Source organism: Aethalodelphis obliquidens, unplaced genomic scaffold, assembly GCF_003676395.1.
Source record: "Aethalodelphis obliquidens isolate GAN/ISIS:26980383/991018 unplaced genomic scaffold, ASM367639v1 scaffold4, whole genome shotgun sequence".
NCBI classification, from domain to species: Eukaryota; Metazoa; Chordata; class Mammalia; order Artiodactyla; family Delphinidae; genus Aethalodelphis; species Aethalodelphis obliquidens.
Window position 1 is genome coordinate 22,736,440 of NW_020837948.1, and position 19,260 is coordinate 22,755,699.

Below are 19,260 nucleotides of genomic sequence, written 5' to 3' on the forward strand. Positions count from 1 at the left end.
CCCCCCCCCCCCCCCGCCCTGCAAGCGGAGCCGTCGCTAGCCTAGAACACGGAGGAGATGCGGGGAGACCCCGGTGGCTGGATGCCCTCAGACTCTGGCTGTCTGGACTAACCGGGGTGTTCTCAGGAGAGCACTCCAACAGCGGTCCGGAGAAAAGGGTGACGGTGGAGGACGCAGTTAAACGACACCAATTCTCCATCACTTCTCCCTCGGTCGCTTGCAAGCAGGCGTCTGCCAACAAGCATTTTTGTTAATACAAAATAACGACTTGGGGTTGTCAGCTGCTGTTTTTCAATGTATGATGCCCCCTCTCCCAAACCAGTTGGACTCCCCGGGCTGGGGGTTTATTTAAACCCACTGTCAGGTTCTCGAAATAAACGAGTGCTTTTCTTTCAGCCCCCAAGCAATATGCTTTTCCTTATCCTTAGATCTGAGGGTCTGGAATGTAAATTGGAGACCCCTGCTCCTCAGAGGTGCTTGAGTGAGATGCCTTGGCTTGGAGATTAAATAAAAAATGAAACAGCCTACCAATCCTCTGGAGAGAGAAGTAAAATTTAATCACCCTGAAGAATGAGGGTTTCTTTTCCGAAGGGTAACCAGCGCTTCAGTCTTAATGGTTGGTTGTGATGAGGTCAGGGAAAGGAGCATAGTTGAAAGAGAAGAATAAGAAAAGATGAAGCTTTCCTTTGAAGCCTGAAGCCGTTTCAGTTAGTCACTTTACGTCAGCATATACAGTGTGTTTGGTAAAGTTTTGTCGCCAAGGGCTGTTTCAGTTGTACTTTAGGAACTGAAATAGAAAAGTGAAGTCTACTTAGGATCCTATTTTCCACTTGCAAGTGGTTCTAGGAAATTCCTTTGGTTCCTATCCTTCTGTGGCTGCCCATAAAGCTACCAGAGTAATTTTGCCATTAGCTCCAAGTAATTGAGGGCTTGTTATGGGCTCTAGTACTCTTACAATCACTTGACACATGTATTAACTGCTAACCTCACAACAGCTCTGAGATAGGTACCATTCTTATCCCTGTTTTACAGGTGAGAAATAGTAGGCAATGAAAAGGTTGGATTACCTGCACAAGGTCATACTAATGTTCCTTAGCGGCTCCAGGATTCAAATTAGCATTATTCTAGAGCCCACACTCTAAACCACTGCTAAACCCCCTGTAGACACAAGGTGGCCATAATAGTTTTCTCCTGCCTAGATTTATTACTGACCAAGTGAAATTAATTAAGCAGGGTATGCTGTATGGACTTTTAATCTATAGAACAAGGGCATTTCCAGGGGCCTTGAATTTATCTTGATTGACAAGCTCTAAACCACTTGAAACCTTGGGATTGACCTGTTCCACGGGTTTCTGAAGCACAGCTCAGTAAAATAATGGGTGCATTCCTAGGCGGGCAGTTGGAGTAGGGAGGGAGGGAGATGGGAGAGCAGAAATCAATGTGGTAGTATTTTGCGCATGTAATAAGTGTCCTAGTACTGTGAAGGAATCTGATCTCTGACCTTGGGAAGGCCAGTGCAGAAGAATCAAGACAAAATATGTTCCACTGGGGGCCAAGCAGTAAATTGTCTGGAAGAAGCCCCAGAGAAGCAAGACCCTAGGGCTGGAGGAGGGAAAAGTAGGATCCCTGGTACAGGAACCATTTACTGTGAATTAAAGGCTGTGTGCACAGCTGCCTGCTAGGTCCTTGAAAGGGCTCCAAAGTAAGGATAACTGATATCTAAAAAGCACTTACTAATCAACTCTCTCAGTGACCCTACTCTGCCAGCACCTGGCCTCCAGCATAGGGGAGCAAGGGGCATGTGGGACATAAGTGAACAGATGACCATGTGAGCAAACAAAAGGGATAAAGATTCCTTTCCTTAAAAATTAGTCTATCGTAGAGATCAAACGTCTAGATACCAAGGGGGAAAGGGCCGGGAGGCGGGGGGGATGAACTGGGAGATTGGGATTGACATATATACACTACCATGTATAAAATAGATAACTAATGAGAACCTACTGTATAACACAGGGAACTCTACTCAATGCTCTGTGGTGACCTAAATGGGAAGGAAATCCAAAAAGAGGGGATATATGTATACGTATAGCTGATCCACTTTGCTGTACAGTAGAAACTAACACAGCATTGTAAAGCAACTATGCTCCAATAAAAAGTTTAAAAAAAATTAGTCTAAATGTATAATTATCGAACTTTGTTAATTAGATGGTGTCAAGAGTACCTGTGGGACCAATAGAAACTTTAAAGTTGATTTTTTGGAGGGGGTGGGGGATGGTGTGGATGTGGTTGTTTTGGTTTGGGATTTCTGGGGGCTAATTACTAATTTCTCCTCATTGTAAAAGGTTTAGAGTGTTATTTTACTTCCCAAGTGTAGTCGCTCTTGTTCTGGTACTTAGGTCAACGCCCGCTCTATTTGTGGAGGACGTTTCATCATGATGCTTTTGAACGTGGATGTCGCTTGTGTCTGGACTCTAGTAAAACTAAGGAGAATTCTAGAACAGCTATTTAATGGAACCTTGTTTCTCAAATTCTGGTTTAGCTACAGGGAGGGGGAAAAAAGACAATAGCCTTGCCTAGAGCAGTAGTGCCCTTTGAAAATGCTTTCTGTGAGAAATTTTTATTCTTTTTATCAGTTTGAGGCTGTCACATGGAGACTCAAGGAATTTAATTTTTTTCTCTTACCTTTTTCGTGCCATTAATTAGAACTGAGCAGCTATAAACACAGTGATTCAAAATACAAAAATGTCTAAATGAACTGTGAATAAATACTTGCTTTCATTTGTGCTCGATTTCTAATTAGACAACCACATTTAAAGTTGCTTCTAGGTAAAAATATTAGCATTTGTAAATGAATGATACTATATGACACACTTATTTTTCCGTTTGTCTCATCGACCAAATTCAAACTTCTGAAAACATTCTTTTCAGATATACCCGAAATCTTGTGGATCAAGGAAATGGAAAATTTAATCTCATGATTCTATGTTGGGGCGAAGGACACGGCAGGTAATACAACTATTCATTCAGATATTTATTCAGTGTTTATTCCAGCATGTGAAAAGTACAGTGCCAGGCTGGCCACGTGCCTTGTGAGCACTAACAAATCGCATGTTGTAATTATTTGTTCACAATGTCCCCTAATCCCAGCAAAAATTCTCATGGGAATTAGCGTGAGGGGTTTAGCATATACCATGTATTATGACAGACCTTCCCCCAAAATGAGTAGTAAATCAAAGGAGGTGGAGGTAAGTAACCAGCTTAATTATTCTCTCTGTGTTCTGTGGAGCTAAACTTTCTATGAAGTTGTGCTAAAACTTGACCTTTGTGGTGCTTTGAAGTGTGTAAACAATTGTCGGACCAAAGACCAAAGCATCCAGATTTGGAGCTAGAAAAGCAAATCACAAATTCAGAAAATTTCTTCCTACTTCAAGCTAATTGTTTATTTTCTGTATACAGAAGATAAGACAACTTAGACTAATACCAATTCTTGAAACTTGGTCCCTTAATTTTTCCTTAGTTTATACATTTGCAAGTCTTACTACCAGTCAAGTATTGTTACCTCTTTAAGCAGATCCTTCTCAGTCTCTTGAGAATGGTAAAAAAAAAAAAAAAAAAAAGCCAATAATCCAGACCCATTTTTGGTGGGAAAAAGTAAACATGAATTTACAAGATTTTGGAAAGTTAGGTCTATAGAGTGCATTTACTTACTCATATAGAATGAGGTTGTTTTCATTCTCTCAATATTTCTTGAAAGCAGATTATATGTCAGGAGTAGAACAAGGCTCTGTGAATTAGAAAGCAAGTTCTCATGATACATATATGGGGTAACAGAATTCAACATATGAAATACATGCTATAGCATATACAGGTTCATATTTTTTAATCAACCCTATAGCTAATACTACGTAATAAACTTAAATACTATTTAAGATTATAGGAATAAATTCTTTCCCCAGATCCAATTTGCTTTTTTTCTCCCATCAATATTGGGAGATAATCACAGATAGGATACTCTAAGTGTATAAAATATTAACATTTCATATGCTTTATAGTATAATTTTCGGCTGCTAACACACATGTGCATACCTTTTGTCCCCCAGAGGAAGGAGAAAAAAGAAAAAGCCTGGGGAAAAAACACTGTTATGTGATCTTCTCAATGTGATACAGTTACAGATAAAGGATTTTTATCCACTCTAAAATTTCTGTAATGTAGTTTTTAAGTCAAGTTCTAGCCCAGCTTAATTGAGTTATTAAAAGCTATATTTTGGAGAAGATAAATGATTACTGGTTTTGTGTTTCTGTTATCAAAGGAGTATTACAACAAGGTTTAAAAAGATGAATTGTTCTTCTGTAAGGGTATGGGTCAAAACTGTACCCCTTATATGCATTGATATGGAAGACATAGTATATTATTACTTTGCCCTGAACAATGTTGAATTATAAATTGACGACATTTAAAACTCCAGCTGAAATGGATATTGGCCTGGGAGACGTCCTATTGACAGTTGGCAGCTGTAAACTCTGGACAGATTGTTACAAGTGTGGGTTCTGGACCATCTACTGAGTTTAGTTGTCATTTTGTGTATATATAGCAGTATCCACGATCACACTGACTCCCACTGCTTTCTGAAGATGCTGCAGGGAAATCTAAAGGAGACATTATTTGCCTGGCCTGACAAAAAATCCAATGAGATGATCAAGAAGTCTGAAAGAATCTTGAGGGAAAACCAGTGTGCCTACATCAACGGTAACATCCAATTTTTCTAACAACAAGTGGGAAAAACCTTGAGCTCCCACTTGAAATATTGCTTGCTTATATGTGTGCAATAGAACCTGGATCGTGGAGTCATGATTTCATCTGCTTAGGAAGTGATCTAAAAGCAGTGGGTTTTGTCTTTTTAAAGCTTTGCGTGTGGATTGGAATCACTTATTAAAAACATATGCATGCAGGTTAGTGTCCACCGAAGAGTCATTTACCTACCAAGTCTTAGGACAGTTAGAATCGAACATGAATTTACATAAGTAGAGTCTTTTAATAAAGGCGTGAGGCCAAGTTGGAAGTGTTAGTCAGTCTTTCATTAGAAAATGTAAAGAAATGTTCCGGAACTGATTAAGAATGCTAGCTAGTCCCTGTTTTACTAAAGTGCATACAGCTTTCTTTAAAAAGAGTATTCTCAAGAGAAGCTTTTTGAAGCACATTATTTAGCAATGATTGCTAGATCTCTTACAAAGAATTCATTCTTTCTTCTAAATGTGGTGTGGGAGAGCCAAATGCTCTTCAGTAGAGGCAGTGATTAACATCTGTGTTCCTAAAGGACTTAGTAACTTTCCAAAAAGCTCCTTAAAGCTTCCATGAGATAACTTTTTTTATAATTAATTAATTTATTTTTGGCTGCGTTGGGTCTTCGTTGCTATGTGCGAGCTTTCTCTAGTTGCGGCGAGTGGGCTTCTCATTGTGGTGGCTTCTCTTGTTGTGGAGCACGGGCTCTAGGCACATGGGCTTAGTAGTTGGTGGTGCACGGGCTTAGTTGCTCTGAGGCATGTGGGATCTTCCCCTACCAGGGATCGAATCCGTGTCCCCTGCATTGGTAGGCGGATTCTTAACCACTGTACCACCAGGAAAGTCCTGAGATAACTTTTTATATTATTCCCATTTACAGATGAAATTGCCAACACATAGGAAGATTAAATAACCTGTCCAAGGTCACTCAGGATTTGAACCCAAAGAATTTGATGCCAAAGCCCACAGTCTTAGTTGGGATGCTATCCCACTTATATAAAATAAAATATTACAGAGGTTTTTCTGGCAAAGCAGGTTCTTTCTTCTCAGATCTTAACGTTCAGTATTGGCCTTGATACTTGGCCTAAATTTGTTCAGTTAGTTTAAGAATGCAAGTCAGTTACAGAAGTCAGCTTGTATAGGAAGTTTTTCCCCCATTCACATAACAAAGGAGTTAGTTTCTCAGATGGTGGTAGACTCTTATTTGAGGGTTGCTGTATATAGCAGGCACACCAGATTTCTAAGAACAAGATTGCTGGTACTGCTCACAAGCCAAAAGCCTTTCAGAGTAATAACTTTCAGCTAGAGTCATAGAGTCATTATAAAGCTACATTAGATCTTGGAGAACACCTAAGATTTTTTTTTTTAAGGGTCTTCAATGTAAAAGTCTATAGGAGCCAAGCAGGTAAAGTGAGTGAGTGATGCAGGCCGGAACTGGGCTGTGGGAACTGGTGTGCACATGCCCTGTCTAAAGGGACAACGTGGTCACCCAGCTCCAGTGAGATCGTCCTGACTTCTTTTTCCATAGAGGTGGGAAATTCTGATTGTTACGGGAAATTTTGCCAATCAGTAAAATACTCGATAGGACAGGCGAAATATTTCTGTAGATGCATTACTCAAAAGCCACCAACTTGTAACCTTTGATTTTTTACAGATGCAGGAGGAGGGCTAGATGTGGTTAGTGATTGGGGGGAAAGGTGTTTCAAGTACAAGAGAGAACATGGGTGAAGGCACAACCCATGTTCAAAGAACGTTGTTCATTCAAACGTTGCAAAGAATGAAGACTATGCAAGAACGGTCTAGCCAGAGGGGAAGATGAATGGGCTTGGATAGGAGTAGTAGGAGAGTAAAGTAAGATCAGGGCCTTAGCCTCCAAGACTAGCTTAAAGTAAAAACTTTCTTTGGCCTGCAGAATTTTGTTCGGGAATATCTTGATTAATCCAGTAGCAATATGCGTCATAGGGTGGAAGAAAGGGAGAGTGGGGCAAGGAGATCAAGTTACTTATTGTAATAGGCAGAAGGTGAACATTGCCTCAACCAAGCTGGCATCCCTAAGTATCACCAAGAAAAGTCCGATATTACTGTGACAGAGAGTAGTACATCATTGGCATAAAGGAAAAGGAGGCAAAGACATAATAATAATGCTGGGATTACTAACATTTAGGGATCAGACGTGAGCTTTGGGGACTTCTAAAGGATGGGTGACTTGTTTTTGTGGGATCTTTGCTTGCATTGGGTGGTCTATTGGAGGTGCAATTGGAGGGAAAAAAGTTATTTGTATAAAGGGCAGTCAGTTCTTCAGAATGTTTAGCTTTTGTTCAAAAGCAAGCCAGTGTATTATAAAAGCAGTAGGCTATAGAATCAAAGAGTTTGCAGATCTGAGCATTAGGCCCCATTTTTTGTTTTTGTTTTTGTTTTTTTTGCGGTACACGGGCCTCTCACTGTTGTGGCCTCTCCCGTTGCGGAGCACAGGCTCCGGACGCGCAGGCTCATCAGCCATGGCTCACGGGCCCAGCCGCTCCGCAGCATGTGGGATCTTCCCAGACCGGGGCACGAACCCGTGTCCCCTGCATCGGCAGGCGGACTCTCAACCACTGCGCCACCAGGGAAGCCCAGGCCCCATTTTTTTAAATGACGAAGACAGAAGATCCAAGAAGTTCTGAGTTGTTCAATGGTAGTCAGTCTAGCTGGGAGTAGAACCAAAGTCGTCTGCCTCTGGGCTTTGCTCTTCTTTGTCGTGCAAGCTCATGGAGCTAGATCGTAAAGCATAAGGCCAAATTAGGTGCCTATACTAACTACACTAATACACTGAATTCCTTCCTTGATTAATCTTCCAACTCTCTCCTTACTATATAAATTTCTTATCAACATAGTTATAAAAATCAAGTATTTTGTTTATTTTGATCTTCTTGAAGGCGTCTCCCCCAGGCCTTTTGACTTCCTTCAGTGTGGATTGGTTGGCTAGGGCTCATCCTGTGGTCCCCTCACATCATCCAGGCTTTCCCTTTATTCTCTCCTGGTGCTTATTCCCTTGTTTCCTGGTCTCGTCTGCTTTGTCTTAGGTTCGTGGCCTTGTTTTGGTGGAACATATCCTCCAACGGCCCTATGAGAAAGGGTTCATGGAAAGTAAATTTCTGAGACCTCTGATATCTAAAAATCTCTATATACAACCCTTGCAACTTGATAGATAATTTAGCTGGATATGAAATCATGACGTGGCAGTCATTTTCTCTCAGAACTATGAAGGTAATCTTTTGTCTTTCAGTTTCCATTCTTCTTGTTCAAAGCCTGGTATCATTCTGATTTTTGAATCTTACTATGTATGAATCCTATTTTTTCTCTCTAGAAACTTTTGGGGACTTCTCTTTGGGTGTCTTTTCTCTGTCCCCAGTATCACAGTGATGCAGTTTGTTTCATGACACTCATTGTGGTGGAAGCTCAGTAGGTTCTTACAATCTAGAAATTCATGTCCTTCAATTCAAGAAAATATTCTCAAGTTGTTTCTTTGATTTTGTTGTTGTTGTTCTGTTTCTGAAACTACTGTTGATCAGATATTAAACCTCCTGAACTAGCCCTCTAGTTTTATGGGGTTTTGGGTTTTTTTTTTAATCTTTCCTATGTTCTATCTTTGGCCCTTTGTTCTTTGAGTCTTTGTCAGCTTTTTCTTCCAACCCCTCTATTCAGATTTTTATTTCTGCTATCATCTTTATATTTCTAAAACCTCTTTTTATTCTCTAGTCCTTTTTATATAGTATTTTCCTCATCTCTTTTTTTTTTTTTTTTCTTTTTTTTTTGGCCACGCTGTGTGGCTTGCAGGGATCTTAGTTCCCTGACCAGGGATTGAACCCATGCCATAGCAGTAAAAGCTCCAAATCCTAACCACTGGCCTGCTAGGGAATTCCCTTCCTCTTAGCTCTGTGAAGATATTAATGATAAGTTTTTGGTTTTGTTTTTTTAAGGCTTCTCTTGAGTAGTGTCTATTTCATGTTGCCTTTTTTTCAGGTTGCTCTGGCCTCTTTTATACTAGAGGCTCTGCTCACATGTGTGATGGCCTTGACTATGTGCTAATATTTAAAAACCAGAGACAAAAAAGTTAATTGGTAGCTTTCAAACATGGATGGTGTTTGTTAACTGGACTTCGCTCTAGGATCGTCTGGTAAATCTTTTCCTTGAGGAACAATCAGTGGTGATATCCTCAGGACTTTTTTCTTGAGCTGATCAGATTCTCAGAGAAGCTGCTTCCCATCTCCTGCCTGGAGAAGAAATTCCTGTCTGGCAGCATTCTGGCAGCCATGTGATGAAGAAAGTGGAGATCTTACCACTCAGTGTGTAAATTTTCACTTAAGTCACCTGTTTTTCACCAGGTATCCACCAGTCCTGAGTTTATCTGTTGTACTCTTTCTAGAGAATAGATCTCTGATTTCTACCAGGCATGATGGAGGGAAGGTGAGGTGGTGAAAAAGCTTTGTGACGAAACTTAAATAGGCTTCAACCAGTTCTTGTATTTATAGCCCATGTTCACCTTCATTTCAGGAAGTACATGTGCTGCCAGTTCCTGAGCTGTTAGTTTCAGGATATAAATCAGGTTATTTCTTGGCCATCTCCAAGGGTAGCTGAGGGTTTAGCTTTCTCTCCTCTGCAAAGCCATCCATCTACTTCTAAGCTTTCAAATTTTTAAAGATTTTTTTTAAAACTTTAATAAAGTTTTTTCTTTTCCCTTTATCTTTGTATGTTGATGTCTTTTTTATTCTTTTACTGCCGTTGTAGGGAAGTTTTTAGGAGAAAGCAGAATACGTGTCATTTACTATTTTTAACTGGAAGTTCAATTCTAACTTTTAATAATTCATATGTATCAGTTGATTTAGGATCTTGGGCAATTGACCAGATTTTTACCTACAGCTAGCATCTAAGTTCCTTCATCTACCCATCCCTCTTCAATATTGTTTAGATTCCATTGGCTTACATCGAGTAGAGAATATTAGCCATACAGAACCTGCCGTGAGCCTTCACTTGTACAGTCCGCCTTTTGATACGTGCCATGCCTTTGATCAAAGAACAGGACATAAAAACAAAGTCACCATGACATTCCATAGCAAATTTGGAATCAGGACTCCATTTGTAAGTATAATTTCTCTCTCCTGTGTTTAAATGCTTTGTGGGTTGGCAGCATTACACTGATGCATTGCTTTTTTGTTCTAGGTATTATTTAAATATCTTAAGTTTTAAGTATTTTTAAGTATTCTTGAGATAAGTCTTAACTTGGAGAAAAGGCCCATTATATTCTATTATTTTCTTTAACTTTGGAGACTGTATTTTCAATTTATAAAATAATACTTAAATTAGATGCAAAGAATTGCTTATTCAAAATTTCAAACTGTATGCTTATTCCTAAAGAAAATATTTTCTCTTCATTTATTAGGGAAATAAGAGTGAGAACTATATTGATAAAACTGCTACTACTATGACTTAATGTTCATAGTTCCAGTTTGCTGAGATAACACAAATAACTTACACAGTTAACCTTTGCAAAGTTGAGACCCTATTCTGATAATAATAAATAAAGAAACTTGCCTGTTTTGATTGCCAAGCTGCTTTGTCTTTGAGTAGTGATGGCAACCAACAATAATATGGTGTGGCGATCTTCTATCACTGAAATAAATTGGCCATTTGGGGGAATGGTCTTTAGTTAGTCATGGGAATGCCCAGAAATACACAATGCATGAAAACAAAGACTGAACATCCTTATCAGTCTTATGAAAGTACAGCCTTTGAAAGAAGCTAGGGCAGAATTTTCTCAAGTGATTGCTCTGCTTATTTCCTGCATTACGAGCCCCAAGAGATACTCTTATCACAGGAAGGAAACAACAGGGCTCCATTGCCATGCAGTGGATTTTCATATACTGCCAGAAAAGCAGGACTACTTAGAACAAGCAGAAATGTCTCGTGTAAAGATTCTTACACAGCTTTCTTTTTTTCTTTCTTACAGACAACTTCAGGATCACTGGAGAACAACTAAGGAGCCCCAGACCCTCTGAGGTTTTACTTTAAGGTCCGGTGAAAGTTTTGCCTTGGACAGGAAGCCCTCCTTCCATTTGCTGTCCAGTAATATACTTTACAAGGCCAATACTTAGATCTACTATAAGGCAGATGCTAATTATAAGGCATTAAGTAAGCAAATAGTGCCCTGAGCTACTGTAGAAGAAAAAATCCCACTAAAGATAAAAAGGCTTGTGATTTTAAAGGCCAAATCGAGTGCTCCACTTATTGTACCCTCTAAACCCATTGGAACTATACTGGGAATGTGGATGAAGGTTTTTATAGTTTTTGGAAACACTGGTCTCTGAACTATAATTAGCAATAAATAAAAACAAGACATCAAACCACCCACCTTGTTACTTGGAGGACTAAATGTAGATGTCTTCATTATACTTTGTATGTTCTTAATATTTGAAGAGAAGTTTTTGAATCTGTGCATTTTATTTTTTCAATCTTATTTTACAAATTCCTGTTCTATAAATAATAGGGTATTGTAGATAGAGAAACTTAAGGCACTTTGCCATTTGGTAATGAAATGAAGGGCAGAAGATTTAGAAAAATACAGGTACCCAAACCCACAACAAACCAAAATTCTAAACTCATGTCTAATGTGTCCAGTGGTCAAAGACTTTGTACTGCTGCCAGAATTGCCAAATAATTTTAATAAAAGTGGATTTGAACATAATTTGAAGTTGTCTTTCTCTTTCACATAAGAATTTCATATAATTCACGGCTTCTTAGGTTCATGCAGACTACCAAAAGCACTGCAAAAGATGCTTTTATGATGTAAGAATATAAGAAGGCCAAAAACTGCATTCAAAAGGAGCTTACCGGGCTTCCCTGGTGGTGCAGTGGTTGAGAGTCCGCCTGCCAATGCAGGGGACACGGGTTCGTGCCCCAGTCCGGGAAGATCCCACATGCCGCAGAGCGGCTGGGCCTGTGAGCCATGGCTGCTGAGCCTGCGCTTCCAGAGCCTGTGCTCCGCAACGGGAGAGGCCACAACAGTGAGAGGCCCGCGTACCGCAAAAAAAAAAAAAAAAGGAACTTACCTTTTGGGGCTTTTATATGTGTTCACCAACTGGCCAGAGATACCAACCCGAGGGTCTCTGGCCCTAGGGCAGCTCATAGACAATCAATTTAGCCTGAAAATTGTGTGTGAGGTCTGTATGTGTTTAAATATGAATTGGATTCCAACAGTTAAAAACCAGAGATTTCACAGAAGAAGGAATGGACTTTGAAGTATCTGGCAAGACTGAACCTGCATTGCGTTTTCACTGCTATCACTTAATGGGGCTGGGATCTGCCCCTTGGACGGGGCTGCCTCCCTGATCTGCTGCAATCCCCAGCTTGCCTGTTTCCCTTATTCATGTTACCTACAAAGCCCACACGTGCATTTGAGTTTGCTGCCCCCACTTTAGGCAATTTTCTTAGGAATATCTGTCGTAATCTTGGAATTTATTATCTCTGGGAACTTAATTAGAAAGTAGAGTCCTTTGAAGATGGTTCTGGTTAGGCCATTGATTGTGGTGTTTATACCATGTCATAGAATTATTTACATCATTATACCTGTGCTTCCTCTCACCTTTGAGAAGGATGTGAACATTTACTGAGTACTTACAATATACTAGGCATTGTTACAAGTTGCTTAGATGTACTAACAAACAATTCCAGAAAACTTCCTTGTGAATTAGGTACTGTACTGGTTTTCTACTGCTGCTGTAACACTACCACAAACTTATTTTCCTACAGCTCTATTGGTCAGAAGTCAGAAGCTTCATGGTGTCATGTGCAAGGCTCATGTCAGAGGCTTATCTTTTGGTGTGGGTTCATTAACCATATACTTGGACAAACTGGTTGATGAATGAAGGCCTGTTACCTGTGTTTCATGGGAAGGGACAGCATTACATTTAATAATGTGCTTAGTCTTTTTTTCTGACTGCAACCACTTAGAAATCTCAAATGCTAAAGAACTCTCCAGAAAGGCCCACACACAACAAATTTGCATACAATTTCAGAAAAGATTCCTGGACCCCGTGAAGGCCTTTAGGCCCCAATTAAAGAGCTCTGCCATGTGTGAGGCTTTCCCAAGGCTCGTGGCAAATGGTGGCTATTTCACTTCATTTTCTGAGCAAGGAAGGTGTTAGCAAGCTGGGCTACTAGCTAACCTTTTAAAAGTTACAGTGAGGTTTCTAGGAATCACCAGACGCTGGTGCAACCTTGTCTGAGACATATCTACACATTTCACAAGGTCAGTTCTCTCTAAAGACATTGCAGACTTTCACAACTTTACCTAGTTGATAGATGTTTTCTTGAAAAGTGTATGTGGGATACTGAAATGAGCCAGACACGGAAGGACAAATAATATATGATTCTACTTATACAAGATATGTAGAAAAGGCCAATTCGTAGAGAAAAAAAGGTAGCCTAGAGGTTACTAGAGGCTAAGGGGTAGGGGGAAATGGGAGTTACGGTTTAACAGGTCCAGAGTTTCTGTTGGGGTTGAAGAAAATGATTTGGGTATAGATAGTGATGGTGGGTACACAGCATCGTGAATGTGTCTGATATGACTGACATATCATAAATTGGGCATTTATGAATAATTAAAATAGTAAACGTGTATTTTCCCACAATAAGTTATTTCTTTAAAGAAAGTGTATGTGTGAGAAAAGTGTGTGTGTGTGTGTGTGTGTGTGTGTGTGTGTGTGCTGGAATAGATAAGACTTCCTATCATAGAGAATACAAACGATATGAAAGGCATTGTGGTGAAAAGTATCTTTTTCATCCAATCCCCAGGCTCTCAGTTTTCCTCTCTCCATGTAACCTAACCTATATTACCACTCTCTTGTGTTTCCTCATTTACTTTTCCCCATTGTTTACACAGGGTAGCATTCTAAAGTCCATATGGTGCACTTATAAGATCTTTCCATATCCGAATACAAACAGTTAACTCATTCTTTTGTACTGATGGCTGGCTGCGTGGTATTACACTGTATGAATGTATCATAGTTTAGTCCACCAGTCCTCTATTGATGGACTTTGACGTGATTTCCAACCTTCAACAGTTACAAACAATTCTGCAATGAATAACCATGTATGTGATGTCATTTCACAAATATCAGTTGACATGTCTTTATTACAAAACGACCAAGATAACTCAGCCCCCAAAAATGAGGTAATAGTGGAAGGTCATGGCAAGCTGCCCTGGCTGGAGAGGACCACTTGAGTGCAGAAGCTGTCACCTGATGTCATCACTTCAATTCAGCCACTTCCACCTGTTCATTGGTCAAATGTGTTCTCCTGAAGCCTCCAACTGTCAGAAGCTTGACACTCACAGAGATTACTTATCATAAATAGGAAAGCCCTGTGTTCGTGAGACAACTAATGATCAATTTAGGATTCTGCCCATGCTCCATAGGAAAGCTGATGCGTTTCTGACATTTGGTTTTTGTTTGCTTTTGTCACTGACCTTTTTGAATGATTGAGGATGTGATGGCTTTATGTGCTATTTGAAAACATGCCTCAGGTTGCTTAATGAGGGGCATTTTGTTTATTTCTTAAGTAATTCACAAAGAGATGTAAAGAATCTCAGAGACTGAGATCTGCTGAATGTGATTTTGAGCACTGACTTAAGCCTAAGGCAGTAGTCTGAGGGATATACTTATACAAGGAGACGGTCATCTGCTTGACATATTTAAATCTGTATATCATATGATGCAGTGGCATGTATATTTACCTAAAAGTGCAACCAGAAAAATTCCTTGCACATGAAGGGGAGAAATATAGAGCTAGAAAGTAATCTAATGCAATTGAACATTGATTAGCCTTCCATGCCAAGAGCCCTCCTGGACATGTCATAAGAAAAAAAGTGTCGTTACAGCAATAGATCACTATGATGCACCTTTCAGTGAATGAAAGTATGATTATAATGAGTCTATGCAGGATTCATCTAACTGATAAATATAATGCTAGCATGGAATCACGAAGATGAAACGTACTTGAGTGAGCATATTGTCAAACAAATCTTTTGATACGTGAGGAAAATGAGGCAGGTGAGGTTAGGGTTAACCGCTGTCCCAGAGCAGCATCGTGCCGGGCCGGGTTCACACAGCCCCGTGGGAGCTGATATTGAGGAATCTCACAAGCTGATTGGTAGATTAAAATTGGCCATAATGGGAATAGTTACATTGTGGCAATCTTGTCAATACTACAAATCAAAGTATGTAATTCTCTACCTCAAGAGAGTCTGCTAAATATTTGACGGCATATACCACTATATCTAAGGCTATTCAGCCAATTCAAAATAAAGACAAGGTTTGCCTGGACTGTTAAAATATCCTTTCACTGTTATTGGATTTTTGCATATATAGAAAAATGTTATTGTCACTTCAGAGAAATCCTTTAAAGTGAGACAGGGATATTATTTCTCCCCTCCCCATTTCAGAGATGGGGACATGTAGGCAGATGTAGATAAAATAGTTTACCCAAGGACACACTGCTAGGCAACGGGAAAACCAAAATAGATGTTGGTTCTGCCCGGGACACGTTGAACCTTTGGCAGAAGAGAAAAACAACTAAGCAGGGACAGAAAGTTAACAACGCAATGGTGATTCTGTGGCTTTCCTGTCTGAAATCTGTCAACTGGTTCCTGACTTCATAGTTAAAAAATAAATACTCAGGAGGTACTCAGGCTGAACGGGACAGTAAAGAGTTGTATTTTCCCCAGGTGGATCCAGTTAATTATTCTGTCAGCAAAGGTTGGGAGCGAGCTGTGCTTTATTCCTACTTATTTGAAAGAGCACAGGTTATAATCTTTGGGACTATGTTCATAGTTATACCCCATGGCACCAGCCCAGTATTCGAGGTTGTTTTGACTAGGACTCACTCAATTGCAAGTGACAACATGTGACCCAACTGACTTGAACAAAATGAGCTCATGTAACTGTCAAGTCCAGGGAGTCCTCAGGCAAGGGAGTCAAAAGCTTCAAACAGCTTTTCAGGACTCTTACCTTGCTCTCCGCACTCCTGACTCTGAAGTCTACCCTTGTGGTGTAAGGTGATTCCCAGTATCTCCAGGCTTACAATGTCCATTTCAATTTTGGCAGAATAAGGGTACAATCTTTCCATAGACGTTTATGGATTTAGCTATGTGGGCTCTGATTTGCCTCATATTCCCATCCCTGACCAAGTCGCTATGGACAGCAGGATATGAGCTCAGCCCTGGCCTGAGTCATCTGTTTGTCTCTGGAGTCAGGGATGGAACCGGTTCCACCAAATGAAATGGATTAGTGTGGGGGGCAAGGTCACCAAGGGAAATCAGAATTCTGTTATGAGAAGAAAGGGGAAAGGGGAGACTAGAGGCTAGGCAGATAAAATCAACAGGTGTTTACTACTTGGGAGGTCAACAGATAGTTGTAGAGTTAATGAATGAAGGAATGAATGAAAGATCATAGCAACCATCACATTTTCACCCATGATAACACTAATTTAAATGATTCAACTCTAGCTGTTTTTCTTTCACTTACTAATGAAACTTGTATCATACCCCATCACTCCGAAGACAGGAATTTACAGATAGATTTATGAGTGAAACCATAAGGAACCAAGGAAACCTCCAATAAGGAAATATCCTTCATCAGTTCTGACCCATGAATAACATTTTTCCACCAGAAGTACAGCTTTATGTTATAGGAGGCAAGTGGGTGTTTTTCATTGTCCCAGAATATAGCTAAATCCTAAAGTTGAAAACAAAAGGTGTCAAAACTGTCATATTCTAAAGTGACCAGAAAGTCACTAAGAGGTAGGATCAGGCATTTCTCTTCAGGGCTTATTAGGAGTTGGTAGACCATGCTCTCCCAGCAGCAACACTACCCCATCACTCCTACCCGGCCTGTATAAAATCAGACTGAGGAGTTGGGGTCTTGGCATTGCTGTTGTGAGTTACTCAAATCCTTCTCTTTTTTTTTTTTTTTGTGGTACGTGGGCCTCTCACTGTTGTGGCCTCTCCTGTTGAGGAGCACAGGCTCCAGACGCTCAGGCTCAGCGGCCATGGCTCACGGGCCCAGCCGCTCTGCGGCATGTGGGATCTTCCCGGACCGGGGCACGAACCCGCGTCCCGTTCATTGGCAGGCGGACTCCCAACCACTGCGCCACCAGGGAAGCCCTCAAATCCTTCTCTTAATGTTCATTCCTAAATCTATATGACTGCATAAGTCTGTTAGAACTGCATTCCAGCTCCTGCTGGGACCACACCTCATATATCTCCTGCCCGTCTCCTGCTCTAACTGCCCCCTTCCCCTCCCAAGCTGAGCCAGATTTTCCATTCAGATCTTAGGCTTCCCTGCGCTCTGGCCAAATAACACTTTCCTACCTCACTGACTTTGTTTTCCTGTCTCCTGCCTAAAATGAGGTCTGTCCCAGTACCCTCCCTTCTGAGGGTAACAGTAACTCTTCCTTCTCTCAGGCCCAGCTCAAATACCAATTCCTTCAGAAGTACCCCAGTGAGAGGGAATCTCTCCATCTTTGGGCTTCCATAGAATTTCATTTTCACTTTCTTGTAGCTGTGAAATCAAGTTCACATTTTATGGCAAGTCAAGCAAAATTTTAACAGAAAGAATTTTCTCTGCCCTTTGGCCTCCTCTTTCCCCGCTACTGTGCATTGTGTATCTGCATTATGTATCAGCCAAACCTCCCCCGTCGGCAGAAATGCCTGCTCAACTATAAAGAGCAACATTCTCCTAACATCAACAAGACAACTGAAAAGATAACATTTCTTCTTGATCTTATAAGAGGCCACGATGAGGCTTAGATCTGGATTGTGTAAACTCGATAATACAACATTTAAAGTACAGCCCTCTGTCTCAAAAAACTTATCTAACTGTGCCTTCACTTTTCTTTTTTAATAAATTTATTTATTTTATTTACTTACTTTTGGCTGTGTTGGGTCTTCGTTGCTGCATGTGGGCTTTCTCTAGTGGTGAGCGGGGGCTACTCCTCCTTGAGGTGCGCGTGCTTCTCATTGCTGTGGCTTCTTTTGTTGCGAAGCACAGGCCCTGGAGTGCATGGGCTTCAGTAGGTGTGGCACGCGGGCTCAGTAGTTGTGGCTCACGGCCTCTGGAAAGCAGGCTCAGTAGTTGTGACTCACGGGCTTAGTTGCTCCGCGGCATGTGGGATCTTCCCGGACCAGGGCTCGAACCCGTGTCCCCTGCATTGGCAGGCAGATTCTTAACCACTGTGCCACCAGGGAAGTCCCTGTGCCTTCACTTCTAAAGGGTGGAACAGTTCTCTGAGCTTCCTGAGATGCTGTTTCCAGGTTATAATCCTCATATTTGGCTCAAATAAAATTTTTCATTTCTTCCTTAGATCAACTGATTAGTTTTTCTTCAGCATAGCATTTACCACATTCTGCTCTAGGTTATAGGAATTTGTTTGTGTTTGTTCTACTACCAGATAACAGACTCTTGAGGCATTGGACAGCCCCTAAGACAGAGTCCTCTTCAATGGGCCCAGCTAATTCGTATTATATCGAGTTGTAGGAAGACAATTTTTTTTTTTCAGAATATAATTTGTGTCTTATTTTTGCTACTTTACAGAAATCGGAAAGAATATGGGCCATTGAGTTTGGTTTTTATTTTCTGACTGTGTCTGCCTTTGAGTTCTCTTGCCTCAGGGGATAAAGAAGTGACTTCAGAACAACCTGTCCTGGGCTTTTTTATTTTATTTTTTCCCCAACAGCCTAAAGTCTAAGCTGATTGAAGAGACTATGGAGAATGTTCAGGAGTTGGGTATGGTGGGGACTGTGGATGGTAGCTGAATGGAAAAGGACATGGTTCCTTTTTGAAGGGCTTGTGCCCCATTCCCTGGGAGTATTTTGAAAAGAGTGGATCTATGGTGCCCTTAGGAAGGCTAGACTCTGATCACTAGCACGGAGCAGGATCTTTCCAGGGACAATACAGCTTTAAGCAATAAGACTATCAGTGACTACAAGGATAAACTGAAGGCTAGAAGTATTTACTTTCTCAGTGGCACATAAGCTTCCTGAATTCTTGTGTAATCCTGAGTGGGGGAAGGAGCTGCCTCCAATAAAAACCTAAAAGTGAGTTTCCCACCAGTACGGTAGAATATTGGCCAAGAGTTGGAATTAATTTGATTCACAGAAAAATAAAGTAATACAGCTTCTGGTGTTGGATAAGAGCCTGGCTGCTGTGACCTGAATGCTGAGTCAAAAGGATTTTCTTTCAAGCTAGGTTCAGATTCATAGACTTGTAGTCCAGGACCCTGGGGCAAGAAACTGCTATGAACGCCTAGGTTTCTAACTCAGAAAAGACCCAAATCATGAGCAAAAGAGCACAAATAGTGTAAGAAGTGGGCCATCTCAGAAGGCGAGAGACCCGGAAATATAGGGCGGTTAGTTTTCATGGGTTGGGTGATTTCATAGGAGGATTATT

The 19,260-nt window shown here is 40.7% G+C and overlaps 1 protein-coding gene across 1 annotated transcript in view; it reads left to right on the forward strand.

Annotated features, from left to right (window-relative positions):
- CDO1 (cysteine dioxygenase type 1) overlaps window positions 1-11,501 on the forward strand; it is a 12,557-nt gene extending 1,056 nt beyond the window's left edge. Inside the window, exons 2-5 of the mRNA XM_027099792.1 lie at window positions 2,929-3,006; window positions 4,593-4,747; window positions 9,729-9,898; window positions 10,767-11,501. Of these exons, the coding sequence (XP_026955593.1) occupies window positions 2,929-3,006; window positions 4,593-4,747; window positions 9,729-9,898; window positions 10,767-10,796 (433 nt within the window). The 3' untranslated portion in view covers window positions 10,797-11,501. The remainder of the gene's footprint in view (window positions 1-2,928; window positions 3,007-4,592; window positions 4,748-9,728; window positions 9,899-10,766) is intronic.
- The last annotated feature ends 7,759 nt before the right edge of the window (window positions 11,502-19,260 follow it).